This window comes from Diadema setosum, chromosome 8 (assembly GCF_964275005.1).
Source record: "Diadema setosum chromosome 8, eeDiaSeto1, whole genome shotgun sequence".
Classification (NCBI taxonomy): Eukaryota; Metazoa; Echinodermata; class Echinoidea; order Diadematoida; family Diadematidae; genus Diadema; species Diadema setosum.
This window is the reverse complement of record NC_092692.1, coordinates 1,095,426-1,110,769: the sequence shown is the minus strand read 5'-3', so window position 1 is coordinate 1,110,769 and position 15,344 is coordinate 1,095,426. Positions and strand designations below refer to the sequence as shown.

Sequence of the window (15,344 nt, the reverse complement as noted above, 5' to 3'; positions counted from 1 at the left end):
CAAGACGATCAAGAATTTTACATTAAAATACTAGATTTTTGAAAAAATGTGAAAATAATTTTACACCAAAGTAACACCAGCTGGTGTGGTCCCTTATTGAAGCTGGACGGGTGTTAAACCATTGATATTAACACCAACAAGTATCAAATCAACACCATGTGGTGTCATTTTTTAATTAACACCAGTACAGTGTCAAAATAACACCAGGTACAGTGTCAAATTAACACCACGAAGTGTCAGGTGAACACTTTTCAACACCATCACAGTGCATTTTTAACACCTGTGGGTGTGGTCCTTTATTGAAGTTTGATCGGTGTTAGATTTAACACCCGTGGTGTTAAATCTAACACCCATGTTTTTACAGTGTACAAGGGAGCTCATAATGAATGCCTCCACGAGGGAGCTTATAATGAATGTCTCCACGAGGGAGCTCATAATACGTGTCTCCACGAGGGGGCTTATAATTAATGTCTCCACGAGGGAGCTCATAACGAATATCTCTGTAAAGGAATTTGGAAATATTCATCATTTTATGGATGATACCTCCTTTACCCTCGCCGAAAGACAATTCAAAGCTTATTTGGTTGTAATCGAGAAAGGACTTTTCAGTGGCCACAAGAGTTACAATTGCATTAGAGCTCTTCTGAGCCTGCTAATGAACTATATTCATATTTATATTCATATTTAGCTGTGTTTCTTTTTCAAACGGGAGAAGTTCTAAGCACAAATGATGAAAGCTTCCATTTGACCATAAATTTCTGCTTATTTCCCACCTCTATGCAAATATCGCCATCTGGATTTGAAATGAAAGTATTCATGGCGTCACAGAAGTTATTCCATGTGTCTCGGAAGTATTTCTCTCCGTAGACCGTGGTCAGCTCATCAACAATTGGTCTAAAAGTCCAGCTATCTATGTCACGAAGAGCTGTAAGAGAGAGTGTAATGGAAAAAAAAAGAGGGGCAGGGGAAAATATATAAGTCGATAATATCCTGCAGAGTAAAAAAAAACAACATATGAATGTTCTTACAAACATCATGTTAACATTTTAATTGTTTGGTAATCAGATTTGTCATTGGTGTTTGTCACTCTATGCAAACGACCTGTATTTCGGGAGAAAACTAAGATGCTCGAACTACCAACTGCTATGTGCTCAGTAATGTAAGTCTTTGATATATTTCATTTCTAAATTACAGCATGCAATTAATGGTGCTTTCTTAATACAGTACTCAAGTCTAATCAATCACCATGGTTAAGCGACGGAGATTAACCGATTTAGAGCCATTGAGGCTGTGTCTTTTGGATGAATGAAACAGAATCCTTAATTTACGTTACGAAACTTGTCAGAAAACAAAATGTCCAGTACTCTCAAATGTGTCCACCAGTGTATCAGTCATGTAAGCAAACGAGCCCCAGACCACGAGTTTATTCACATCGTCGGGATAGGTTGCCGCAAGAAGCAAGGCAGAGATACCACCGGCACACCAGCCTAAAATACTGAACCTGGAGTAACCTAGAGCCTGTGAGATCGGATCAAGATAAAATAAACATATAGAGGAGTCAAACTTCGCATGCAATAATACATGTAACGGGCACACACATTAATTCACGCGCGTGCACATCAGAATAACCTTTTCCCAAATGTTGGTTTAATTTCTTTTATTCATTTTGCACAATAGAGTCATACAAAAGTGAAGACCCTATTTCTCTATTTGAACGTTCAAATCAATAAATATAATAATTCAGACATTTTATGTCGATCTTTACAGAAATATCAACTGATTGATTAAAGGGATTTGATTGATATGCAACATCTCAAAGAAATACACTAAATGAAATATATCATTAAAAAGGCAACGAAAACCTCCCCCTCCCCAACGTCTTACTCCGCATCATCTCTTCTCATAACGAATCCCCATCCCATGTATTCCTCCTCCCCATCCTAACTCATATCAAAATTTACAATATCAGTAAAAAAAACAAAAACAACAAACAAAAAAGGAATAGAATCAAACAATCCGCGGACATCCCTAAAGAAATACTTATAAAAGAGTGTTTTGATTCTTATGTCAGCTTTTTGTATTTATATGATTTGTTGTCTGTTTTTCCTCTCTGTTAGTAACTATGTCTGTAAGTTTGTATTTTTGTATGTGTTGCAGGGACCTTTGGCAGGGCAGCTCAAGGTGAGCTGAAATGGCTATCCTGCTAAAGGAAAACGGAATGAGTGAGTGAATGTATGAATGAATGAATGAATGAATAGATGAATGAATTAATAAATAAATAGACGAATACGATGTCACGCTCTCACAATTTCATATTCATTTCATATACAGAAAAGACAAAAATCTCATATTTCAGTTGTACAAATGTAAAACTTGCCTTAAAACCACCCAAAATAAAAAAAGAACAAATGTTATCTCTGATATATAGTATAAGAACATGCTTTTAATTGTGCATCTGCATTGGCTAAAAATAACAATTTTTCGAATTTCATATATATAAAACATATACATGAAAAATTGTGAGGGTGTAACATCAACTCGCTCATTAGAATATTCATGAGAACTGGTCAAGAAATGTTTTCCAAAAAAAAATAAAAATGTGAAATTTCAAAATGTCATATCTTCCTTATTTCTTATACGATTTTTGTCGTTTTGTATCGTTCTGTAGGGATTGGTTTTCTCTTTCTTTTGAAGTTTACGTATTTTTGGGTGGATTTCCTCTTTAAAGACCATAGAAATCAAAACAGAAAAAAAAGAGAAAAAGAAAATATAGATAACTAACTTTTTTTTTTTTTTTGCTTTCAAACTTGAAATTGTAATTTCGATGCAAAAAAAAAAAATGTGAATCACATAGGAATGACAGCAAAATATGTACTTTCGTTTGCTCCTGTTTCAGCTATCTCGTTTCTCGTCTCGGTTCGGAGTTGCCGAAAGTACTCCATTCCGAATTTCATAGCATAGACAAAGAAGAGATAAAAAAAAAAAGGTAAGATTGGTAGATAGGGACGCAAAATGTGACCTGAAAGCGACAGTGGACCTATTTTCTTCACATTAATTTGATCTATTTTTGTTTGAAGAATATCTGTGTTTTCTGGTCTCTTCACAAACCTACTTTGTAATTATTCTTACTCTCATGAAGTTTTGTTATTTCGGAGGTTCGTCAGCTGTCCGTTAATCCGAAAATGAAAAATGAAAGAGACCAAAAAAAAAAAAAAAAAAAAAACCACACACACACAAAAAAAAAAACCACACAAAAAAAAACAACAAAAAAAAAAAACACGCAGGTTTGTTTTAATTTCCAGACGGACGAACCCTATTTCATTTTTGGACGAACGAACCTCCGTACGTAGATATATACATAGCGTTATGCCATTCCGGTTGGTAGTAGAATTCTTACTCTCATGAGTTCTCTTCCATCTCTTGCATCCCTCAGCAGGAAATCCTCGGGGAAGTCTCGGCGTGGTGGTCTCGACCAACCGTAACCCCGTGGATCAAACGCCACTAGAGTGAAGATTTCTCGGTCCAGAGTATCAAGCTGGGGCTGAAAGCTTGACCGAATTGAAGCTTGTGATGGAAAAAAAAAAATCAATTTATGATTCATGAATAGATTGCATGTGAACACAATAAGTGCTCTTCGTAATCTGATAACGTCTGTCTGACATAGTTATGACTTAATTGATTGTCAGGAGATGTTCAATATTGTATAAATTGTAATGTAACTGAAAGATAATTTGATTTGATTTGATTCTGATGCATGTGAATGTGTTCGAACATTTTAACTAAAAAAAAAAAATCCATTTTCCATTTTAATATTAACTTTCTCATCCCTGAATGCAGAATTTTTGTTTTAAAATTGTAACCATTATTCAATTATTCTTTGGAATCTTTTTGGATTCGTGAAAAGGGCTTAACATCACTGGTTTTTTTTTTAAACTCATGTATTTGTTTACGAGTCAAACCCAATAATTCATATCATATGAAATTTAAGAAACATCATTGAGAGAGAGAGAGAGAGACCATTGTTGTATGGAGATTTTAGCAAAATACAGAGTGCAAGTAGTGGAATACTGTAAAATGTTTTATAACCTTAGCCATTGCTCAAACTGATGAAAGGTTTTCGAACAAAAATACCTACAAATTCTGCATGGAGTAAATAATACGAGGCCGTATAGTGTCAATGTTTCAGTTTCAGTAAGTTTTATCTCTCCACTTGTTAAGCAAAATAAGTATGACAATATCAAACATATTATTCACAAATCATGGACATATAAACAGGACCACGAGTTCTCAGTACATGATCATGATTGTGAATAATACATATATTTCATGACGACAAAATAAATCTTTAAGTATACAGGGGGAGGAGACCGAACAGAGAGAGAGAGAGAGGGATATATAAATATATATGAATATATATATATATATACATATATATATGTGTGTATATATATATATCTAGAGAGAGAGAGAGAGAGAGAGAGAGAGAGAGAGGAAGGGAGAGAAAGAATGGGAGGAAATGAAAGAAGGAGACATGGAGAGTAGGGAAAAACGCTTTGATATGAAAAATATTTAAGAACGTTCTATGAGACACGAAAGAAGGACAAGAATACGACATTAATGATGATCTATATACTTGGCTCTGTTCATATCATGGTTACATGTCTTTACCCACGGCTCCTGGCATTAGCAGTAGAACATGCTCTCCACGTCCAACTCTCTCGTAGTACAGTTCGACTCCATTGACCCAAACCTTTCCACTCTCGAAACCTGGTGACCTGTGTAAAGTATATGGCAAACAAAATGAGAAATCAAAAGAGATATGTCTATACAGTGGTTATTTGCATTTTACCCTCTGGTACCAGAGAGGCAGATAAAAAAAAAAACACGGTGTTCTTTGGGGAGTTAGTTCGTGTTATGCTATTTATAAAGCACAGAAACAGCCATCACCTCATGTGAATTAATACAAAAGGCATTCTCATTTGTCCAGTAGTTACTAGTGAACCATACAGGGTACGCTTCACTAACAGTCAATGATAGAGGGCATGGTAATTTTTTCCATTCTGAAAATTCAAGAAAATTACCAGAGCGTATATAGTTCTATAGTCACACTAACCAACAGGCAGCATAATAAACTACTCCCCTGTTGTAAATACACATACATGCACACACACACACACACACACACACACACACACACACAAATGAAAGGACTTTTTTATCACATTTTCTTCTTTTTCAGTCAGTATAATAGGTTTAGTGAAACCTTTTATACGATTGACTAAAATGACATTTGATCCATAAATATTTTACTTTATTTTAAAGCCACATATTCCGGAGTATAGAGCAACAAGTCTACTGAACCTTTGCATTCCTTATCTTTCTTCAATAAACACCGCTTACGAGTAGGTTCTAGTATACAGATAGATGTGAACAAGCGCTGGTAGAGTTGAATGTTACTCTTCCAGTGGCGGATCCAGAGGGGGCGCAAGAGGCGCATGCCCCCCCCCCCCCCACCTTTATTTATCGTTAAAAACAAAAGAAATAAAAACAAAAAAAAATGAAATGAAACCCGGAAGTGGCACCAGAAATATTAATTACGCCCCCCCCCCCCTTTACAAAATTCCTGGATCAGCCCCTGCTCTTCGAATTGCAACAGATGAAATATATTCTCTCACTGTAGTTAGAAGGCAAGTCGGAGGAATTATTATTGAAAAAGATCTGCTTACAATATTCAAATATCAATGTAACAATGCAAATTGAATGGTGGAATACAATCACATCGTTAGAAACGATGTTGAAACATTTCATACTATATATGCAAAATATATCCAGATTATTCGGTAATTCCCACCAAAGCATTACAATTCTTATGGCACTAGTATACTTAGTCCTTGACACGATCATGTTTCAGCAACCTTTATCGCTAACTAACTTGTTTGTAAGACAGTGAAATAACTTATAAACACATTAGATGGCCAGTATATTTCAGTGAGTCTGGATTATGTTAAATCATCATTGAGAATGAGGTTAAGTTTTGCAAGAGAACTTCTTAATCAAATTTTACGGAGGAAAAAAATTATACCAAGATGCTCAAAGCTAATGCCATAACAGAATCGAAGTGTTTATCACATATATAGAAACTGTTGCTTAGACCTACAGCGCAATGTGCACCACCACATATCGTGTTAGTGGTAAGAAATGTGTTTCGGTATCCACCACTGTTTTTACCATATAGACCCCCCCCCCCCCACCACCACCACCACATACTTTGTGCATTTGACATAAGTGCATGTACACTTTTTTAAAGTAAATTTACTTTGATTGCCAAAAGTTTTGACTAGTGAATACTAAGATGGACAGAAGTTGTAAATGGGTTATCTCCTTTTGATGGATTTATGTAATAATCAGATGATAGACAGGTAATGTCTATCATCATATTCTGACTGGTAACAGTCACGTGGTATCGTTTCTAACAAATCCAGATACTGACCATCTTCTTAGCCATAAAATGCAATTGTTCTTTCATAAATTGAGCAAAATAAGCAAAGAGTGATGCGTATAAAACTTTTTTTTTCTAACAATGTCCAAGTACAAACGTAGCAAATTGAACTGATATCATGGATTTTGAAACTCTGTCAACAAGAACAGTAAACATGATTATAATGCCATTAGTCGCTTTTTAATAATAAAACTCGTGTGGCGGTCCTTACTTACATCAAAATAATGTCCGCAACTTGTTATGTTGAGTGACGGAAACAATAAAAGTGCCCATTGTCATGGTTGTAATATTCATTCTCCACATGTACTTATACTCCTTTTCAAGTCTGAAAATACTTATAGTTTCAATCATAGCAAACATCAATGATGTACTAACACGTTATTTTTCTTTTGCATCACCCCCTCCCCATAATAATGCAGCCAACACTAATATGTCTTACATAATGCCTATAATTATGTTTTGTATGACCTTGTAATCATGGGAGAATCGTTTACGAACTGTGAAAATACGTAAAATTTCTACTTTACCTGCTTTCCAGATGCTGATTTTCCGCCATGATTAGAACCTAAATCGTAGCAGCCTTATAGAGGAGTTGTCTTTTTCGTTCTACAGCTCAGAATATAATGCCCAAATTCGTATCATCACAACGTTAACCTTCCATTTCACTGTTAACAGTGTAAAGTATAATCCTTGCAATGCCATAGTATATCCCCATACACATCCGCTGGTACTACTTGGCAGCTGTTCACCCTTTGAACAAGGACTTTCATAGAAATTTGTCCGTGGGCGAGTCCGTTGTGTGATGAACATCTTTTATGATGAAAGGACAAGGTTTTGTCCTATCAAAAGAGAAAGGTCATACTTAGTGATATCATCGGTTGACCAGTCTTGGTGGGGGAGGGGGGTTAATGAGCTTAGGTCAATGAAGTTGGCCTTCTCTGCGGGGTTATTCTAAAGTACAGTGTAGCGATATTAATATCACAATAGGTCCTACGTTATATTTTGGCCTATAATGGTACTCCAACAGATGGAATAGGTCAGCTATAATGAATGGTCCTTTACTGACCGGGCATTACCATAGGGCCCACAAGTCATTGATCATGCTATGGATGCAGTTATAGGCCTATATCTTAAACAGTGGGCACAGGTTCTTAATCAGTTTGCGTAGCGTATAGGTACACCGACGTGTATAGCGGAAGGACCTCGTATTGTAAGCGGAAAAATTGTAAATTGCTGATAATAACAGTATCTGAAAGGAGTGTTTTAGACATAATGAGCCCAGAAGCTAAACATTATAGCAATGAGACTTAAGTGAAACTGCATGTAAAGGCTATAAATTCTTGAATTTTCCATTTTTGTAACTTTCCTGCTATTAGTTATTGTGAATTTAAGTGAAGGGAAAACATCGCTCTAACGAAAAAAAAAAACCAAAAACAAAACAGCAAAATGATCCACGAATTACATAATGCAGTAGGCTTACCTCACCGAAGTGCTTCTGTCGTAATCCAACCGTGCAGGCCCACTGCGACTATAATATTATAAAGGAGACTGCATAATAAGTTATTGTGTACGTGACACCTTTACACGCACTCTGATTGTCTTAGGTGGTGGTAAAGGAGTTCATCAAGATTGATTACACAATACTTTGTGCCACCCTTACACTTGGTAAACTGTTCATCACATGACATTCCCCCTTTCTCAGTCTATTTGGTCATTTACCCTTCCGTTAAGAAATGAGAATATTACTTGAAAATCGGATTGAGCTCAAGAAATAAGAAGAACCTTAATTAAAACTGCAACGTTTCACCACCAAAAAAAAGAAAAAAAGTTGTGGATTCTATTTTACATTCGGTTAGTTTTCTTGGAGCAGTGATATCAGTCCCAAATTATTAGATATCATCATACATATTGTCGTCATGGCTCACCATGGATGTTTCCTTCTAAGCTATAGGCCCTATACGCAGCACCATTTTCTCCTTCAATTAAAAAAAAAAAAATGGACAGGCTGTAAGAAATCAAGTCCTTAACCTTAATTTTTGCATTTCACGGCAATGCCGATTTTTTAAAGGAATGGAAAGACATAAATAGTTGCTATAGGCCCTATTCATAAATAAATGATTGACAAATCATTTCTTCGCTACAAATAATTCATCTAGGCCTACATTTAGGGCCTACACGTGAATATGACAGACGATATCTTCTGCGAAAACATGTTAAACTTTGAAATTCATTGTGTAATCTTCGTATTTAGTTAATGAGCGACTTTACATGACGAACATTCCGCGAAATTGCTCTACTAAAAGGACTAAACTTCTGTCTCGAACTAACTGTATAAAACTGGGGTGATTTAAACGTCTTCAAGAGAACGGTGTGTGAAGGGGTTGAACTCACCCTGGTGAAGCCGACACCTGGGCCCCGTCTTATAAAGCCTTCAAATCAATCATAAGTCCCCAAATCAATCGCAACTTGCATTGCAGCACACAAAAACTTGTGATTGATTTCTATCACAAGTCTTTATAAGACAGGCCCCTGGGCCGAATATGATGGGGGGGGGGGGGGGTAGTGCCTTTTTCATTGTGATGTGCTCACTCTCCCTGTTCGGCTCTAAAAGCTTGCCTCACTTAGCAACAAGCGCTGGTACTTCTCATGCATTCTATTTTTCGCATGAAATTCTTCTTTGCAAGGAGCCTTTGCATTTTTGCAAGGAGTCATTGAGTGCTGATTTTATCAAAGCAGGTGCGGAGATGAAGTGGAACTTGGTTTAGAGCAGGGTTTTCACAGTTTTAGTGTTGTTGTGTTTGCTCACCTCCCTTACATCCTCCAATGATGAGCCTCGAGGACGTCCAACGAAAGGGACGGGGCGGATGCGGTGGGTCGGTCCTTCCTTGCCGCCCGCCCGCCCGCCCGCGCCCCCGCAATTAAACGACCTCCATACGCCGTGCGCCTGGCAAAGCGGCTGATGGCGCATGGCACTAGCACTCGACTCGGTACGGTACTCGCGCACTGGCCACGATTCGGAGACTAGTGACTTGGGTGAACGAGACGTGTAGGACGGTCTTAAAGTGTAACTTGGTCTTTAAGTGTAACTCGATGCCTAGAGGCTTCTGAAAATGTGTCAGTCGCATATCGAGCTCCACCTGTGGTTGTGGATACATTATGAGCCCGTTGTTTCTGTCGTCTGCTCACTCACTACCCGTGGTTTTGAGTACGTTATCAGCCAGTTCTTTTGTCGTTTACTCGCTCGCTATAAAAATTGCACTTTGAAAGATTCGAGAATGAATTGCAGAGTATTGTTATTGTGGTGTTTCTTCCTGTTTTCATTGCTGTTGAGTATCAATGTCAACCACGTCCAGACATACAGAGAGAGATGATGATTTTCAAAAAGCGGCTGAAAATGCGAAAATTCAATTGGCGATCGCTTCAGAACGAAAGAAATTGCAGCCGCTGCTCCATGAAACATTTTGCCTGCTAAATATAAAATGACATGTGTGAACACAATAGACACTGTCATTTTGTCATCATCACGTTTTGTTCTTACCTTCTTTTTTACATAAATTTTGGCGAGCGAGCGCAGCAAGCGAGCCGAAAATTTGTGTATTTCAGCTCATAGAACATGGAATTTTTGTGTGAACACAATAAACATTGTCATTAGCTTTTGTCCGCGTCATCATCATGTTTTGTTTTTATCTTGTTTGATTTGGTTTTCTGCCCCTTCCCCCCCCCCCCCCCCACCATTCTCCCTCCCCCTTCCGGGCGAGGTTTTTTTTTTCCTTCTTCTTCTCCTTTTTTTTTTTCTTCTTCTTCTTCGTTATTTTTTTCGTTTTTTTTGCGCCCCCAAGGAGTGGCGCCCGGGGCACGTGCCCCCCTTGCCCCCCCCCCCCTAGATACGCCACTGCCCCTCCCCCTATCAGGGCACGCCTAGATACCGCCATAATCAAACATGAAACTTCAGTCATTACTGTCTTCATAGCACTTAGCTCTATCATATTATTCAGTTCTAATCAAGAAGATAAAGAGAAAATCCAGAGCTTAGGGACTCTGAGGCTTCAACAACCCCCCCCCCCCCCCCCCCGCCCAAGAAGGTTTGGGGAGGGGCAGCTCATTTAAATGAATGTAAATGTAAGATCTCATCAAATTAAAGATGTTATCTGCCAAGTGTGGTGAAAATCTGTTTGGGGTTTTAAAGAAAATGAAAATGGTAAAGATTCGTGGGCAGTTTTCATAGACATCAAGTTCATCGTTATTGTACCATCGGTAATACCGATGATTTGAACAAAACAACATTCCCTGGCAGCGTTTGTATACATTTCCCGTCAAAAATTGAATGTTTATAAATTTTCCGGCTCCACACGGGGTCCTTCTCACAATAAGACCCCGCAAAATTGTATCAATCGCTTGATATAAAAAGTGCACATAAGCGATTAGAAATTTGTATTTCTAAGTTTATACTTTATTTTCTCTCACCTCCCTGTTTCTATATACGCAGAACTATACACGTTCTTGCTTAACACTTAAAGTTTCAATTTAAGAAAAAAATCCTCATAACTTTCTCAGCACGCCTACCTGTTATCAACAGTTCTTGATTATTTTAAGAATGAACAAGACCAGACCCAATGTTGGAAACTTAAACATTTGACTTTCTTCTTTACTTGATTTCTTATCTACATTGTATTTCAGCCCCCTTCATAAAGTGCCATCATGTTCTGAACTAGTTTTCATTTCACCACATCTCGGTCTTTAATCCAACAAAAACTCCTCAAACGCTGTATATCTAGGTTTTCCCAGTCAATTTCGTGCCTCTTTCAGTTCAATTCCTTATTGCTGCATTCAGTTTAGCAAAATTAAGCCTAGATGACATGTTCGGTATTTCAATTTTGTGATCTTTATTCAAATTCATTTTGGAGCATTCGAATTACAGCCCTCATTCTAACCAACACTTTTTTTTTCAACTCCAGCACCTCTTCGCTATTCTTTCATTCAATTTAGAATGATACAATCTCGTTATGCTTAGCCCGTTCATTCCAATTCATTTTGGGCATCCAATTTAACATGTTCTGGAGTCACTTTAGCAGACATGTTTATGCTTTGGTTCTTTCTTTACTTTCTTTCATCACAGTTATTGTTTTGTAAGCATCATAACATTTAATATTTTCTTATTTATGTTAGAGATTTAGACAACAATTTTTTTTTCTCAATGTGCTAATTGAGTCTCCCAGTCCGAAGATAGAGAATTTGGCCACAACTTATCTGACCGTTGACGCTTTAAGTGTGTTGGCCAGTTCTATTGGTAGTCAAGGTTATGATCCTCAGATGATTTTATATATATTTTTTTCTCTGTCTTCTTGAGATATACGTCTGTATCTAATTTGTGCTGTCATGACTGTATCCAAGAAGGTGAAGTGAGTCTGCAGGTACTGGTACATGTAGGCCTCTAATGATATATATGACAGAAAAGGGGTGTTAAAGAACAACATATAGGGTAAAAAATATGATGCTTTTACAATGCGTGAATGAAACAAAAAGTCACATTGAAATACACATGTTTATATGTTTCACCTTTTCAAAACAGAAATAGCATGACGTAAATTAGAATAAATTATATATTTGAAATTTGACTGCACATTCGCGCGATTGAATGACTCATATACCCTTTTCGGTCAGTGATGGCGAATTTGAATGAACGTACAGTACCTGCCAATTTGAATACCGTTTTCACGAATTCGAAAGCCACATACTATATTGTTGTGCAAATTTTAGTGATCGAAATGCTGACTTGAGCGCACAAGTTGCAATTTTTAAAGACAGACTGTGCGATAACGAGAGTTTTTGTAAATTGAATGAGCCTTTATCAAATGCACTTTCAAAAGTGTGAAATTGGCCGGGAAAACCTATGTTTTTTGTAGGCATGCACAGTTTATACAATGTCCTTTCCATTAAAAAAACGGTAGCTATATATAGTCAGCCTTTGAAAATATTGTTAAAATCTTTATTCGATAGGACATTTGTCCTGAAAAAATATTGCATATCTACCTTCCTTTCCTTGTTCTTATCAGACTTCTTATCGGAAGCAGACTGTTAATCCATAGGAAATTGCCTTAGACAATCTACGTTAGACGCACATGGAGTTTGCCTTGCCAGTCTATTGTATAAAATGTTAGTTCATTTACATTTTTTAATTGGTGATCGGCATGGACTATATATATATTTTTTTTTCTATTTTTTTTTTTTTTTTTGGTGGGGAGGATGTCCGATATAATTTTTGGAAATAGATACACAGGGGAAAAAAGATCAGCAAAGCCACATATTGACAGCCTCGAACATGTACAGAATGATGTTACCCTTAACATACGTGAGTAGCGAGTCGAGGGAATGTGTACTATTTTTTATAATGAATTTTTGTGGAATTCTCTTTACATTTTCCATACATCGTTCTACACATGTGACATCATACACTTTAGTAGTCTTCTCATCCAGCAATGACTGTGTTGGCACTGCAAGAATTGCAAGAATAAACGGATTGTCCGATTTTTCCTCAAACTCTCGCTGATGACAGTGTGAATTCTACAGTATTGCTGCATTCACTCAATCCTTATGTATATGAAGGTATAGTCCTTTCAATTTATCATACCCAAGACATCCATTGATGCATTTAAGTACTCATTCTTTCCAAGGACAATTTGGATCTGGAAGCGTCTACCTATAGATGGTGCATGTCACGACCTTGACAATATTTAGAGAGGCTGCTATTCCCTCTATTACATCCTTGCAACCTTCTTCTTGATCCCTCGTCCTTAAAAAAAAAGAGATGTATTCAGATTTTACTCGCACAGCGCACACTTTTATTGTAAAAAGAGATCATCACTGTATAGCACCTCCCGACAGCACGCAAGTGTAGTTCATCCCAGTATAGCTTCTTGGAGCTGGAAAAGGGATTACAGTATCAAGTATGAAGTATCAAGTAATCAAGGAGGTAAAGAGCATAATGACGGTTATAGGAGTTCAAACTTGCTGTAATTCTCCAAACAGATTTCTATTGATGTGCAAAAGAATTTCACAGGTGTATTTGGGCCTTTGATGATCGATAATCGATGCTGCAGTCTTGCTGATCAATCTGACGATTATTTGAACGTTAACATAGTATTGGCTGAATTTTGTTTGTTTATTTATTGAATGAAATGAAGTCTCACTTATTGATAAAGCATATAAATCAAAAGTCAAGCCAGTCAAGAGATTTGCGCAAAAGTGTAAATCAGAGCTATGTCATGTGAAGTGTTTAAAACTGTTCCATTCTAAAAAGCCGGTTTTTTCACTTTTCAGCTTAATTCCCACAAATAAAAATGATATGGAATAATCTTCAAGGATAATTCTTTATCGATAGATATATCAGATTAGTGCCCATGCATGCCCAGTCGAGTAATTTTCACTTTTATTTGCAGAGTTTTTGCGCAATTTCCATTCCCGCATCCTTATGCCTTTACCATTACATATCACCTTTCTTTTATAAGTAGGGAAAGCGAAAAGTATTTACCATCACAAAGACATATCTTCCCTAGAAAGGATAGCTGATGATTATACAATAGTGCACGAGTCAAAACATTGTCGTCCTATCAGTTATCGGTATACCTCATGGTATTACACAGCTGAGCGGTTTACCAATAAAAAAAAAAAAAGTAATTCAACATGGCAAAACTTATAAATAATCGGGTAATTATATAGGGGTTATGATGTTGATAACCTCTTCTGAACAGGAAAAGGGGAGGTAGAAGGAGAGAAGAAGAGAAGAAAGAAAAAAGGCTTAAGTAGAGAGAGAGAGAGGGAGGGAGAGAGGGAGAATGAGGAAACGTAAAAGAATGAAGAGGCATGATAAATTATCGTTCTTTACAACCAGATACTTGTTGCAGTCGTCTTAACAATAAAATTCAAAACAACTTACATTGATTTAGAATTCAAAAGTCTTGAAAGGTAAGGAATTGCACTATTCTTGAAAAGCTTTAATAGTGCCACATCTTTTCTCCATGCAGCGTTTGGTTAGTCTGAGTTTTCAACAGGACGCATTCAGTACAAAACAATTCTGGAAGTATATTGATTTCGCAGGCCAGGTTTCCTGACCTGCCACGTTTTCAAGCATTCGTTTATAGTGGCAGTCCTTCAGAATATTTTCTTTGGTAATTACTTACCTTATATACCCTACGGTAAAGTACTTAATAATACAATATATTTTGGTAATAGAATTAATGTACTCATATCATTTTTTCCCATTAAATCATATACATTGTAATTTGATGTTTTCTAAGATATTGCTGAAAAGAATTTTGATTCATGTACAAAATCATGTTGAAGAAATAAATCAGACAAACAAACAAATACAATATAAAAAGTCGTAATAGCTTAGTTCTTTTTATTGCCGTTTTTGCTCTTGTTGTTGTTCTTTTTGTTCTCTTTCTTTTTATGTATTTAACATAATTTTATAACTCAGTCTGCATCCCTCTCCCTATATCATATTCTGAAGTATGGCATCTTGTCGTAGTATTGTCCGTGCTCGTGTGTCTATGTGGTGTGCTGTGTTGTGTAGTAATTGTGTTCATTCCTTAGTTCTTTCTTTAAGGGTAAAATCAAGACAGTTTTTTTTTTTATTAAGGCTAAAGTCAAGACAGTTTTTTTATGCCTCCGCCACGAAGTGGTGCCGGAGGCATTATGTTTTCGGGTTGTCCGTCCGTACGTACGTACGTCCGTACGTCCGTCCGCTTTCGTTTACGCAATAACTTGAGTGATATTTACTGGAATTTCACCAAACTTGGTCCAAGTATGAAGTATGATGGGGCAATTATTTGGTTAGATTTTGGGT

At 36.9% G+C, this 15,344-nt stretch overlaps 1 protein-coding gene across 1 annotated transcript; it reads right to left on the bottom strand.

The window, feature by feature from the left end:
* Positions 1–1,341: 1,341 nt before the first annotated feature.
* LOC140231686 (valacyclovir hydrolase-like) lies at positions 1,342–7,055 on the bottom strand. Its single transcript, XM_072311839.1, has 4 exons — positions 7,027–7,055; positions 4,669–4,775; positions 3,398–3,564; positions 1,342–1,518 (listed from the first exon to the last, which is right to left on the bottom strand). Exons 1-4 carry the CDS (start codon positions 7,053–7,055, stop codon positions 1,342–1,344), a joined length of 480 nt encoding a protein of 159 aa, XP_072167940.1.
* Between the last annotated feature and the right edge of the window lie 8,289 nt (positions 7,056–15,344).

Coding starts and splice junctions, on each gene's coding strand:
- LOC140231686 (XM_072311839.1), bottom strand. CDS start 7,055: ATGGCGGAAAATCAGCATCTGGAAAGCAG. Junction 4,776..7,026: donor AATCAGCATCTGGAAAGCAG/GTAAAGTAGAAA, acceptor TACTTTACACAG/GTCACCAGGTTTCGAGAGTG. Junction 1,519..3,397: donor ATGGAAGAGAACTCATGAGA/GTAAGAATTCTA, acceptor CCGATCTCACAG/GCTCTAGGTTACTCCAGGTT.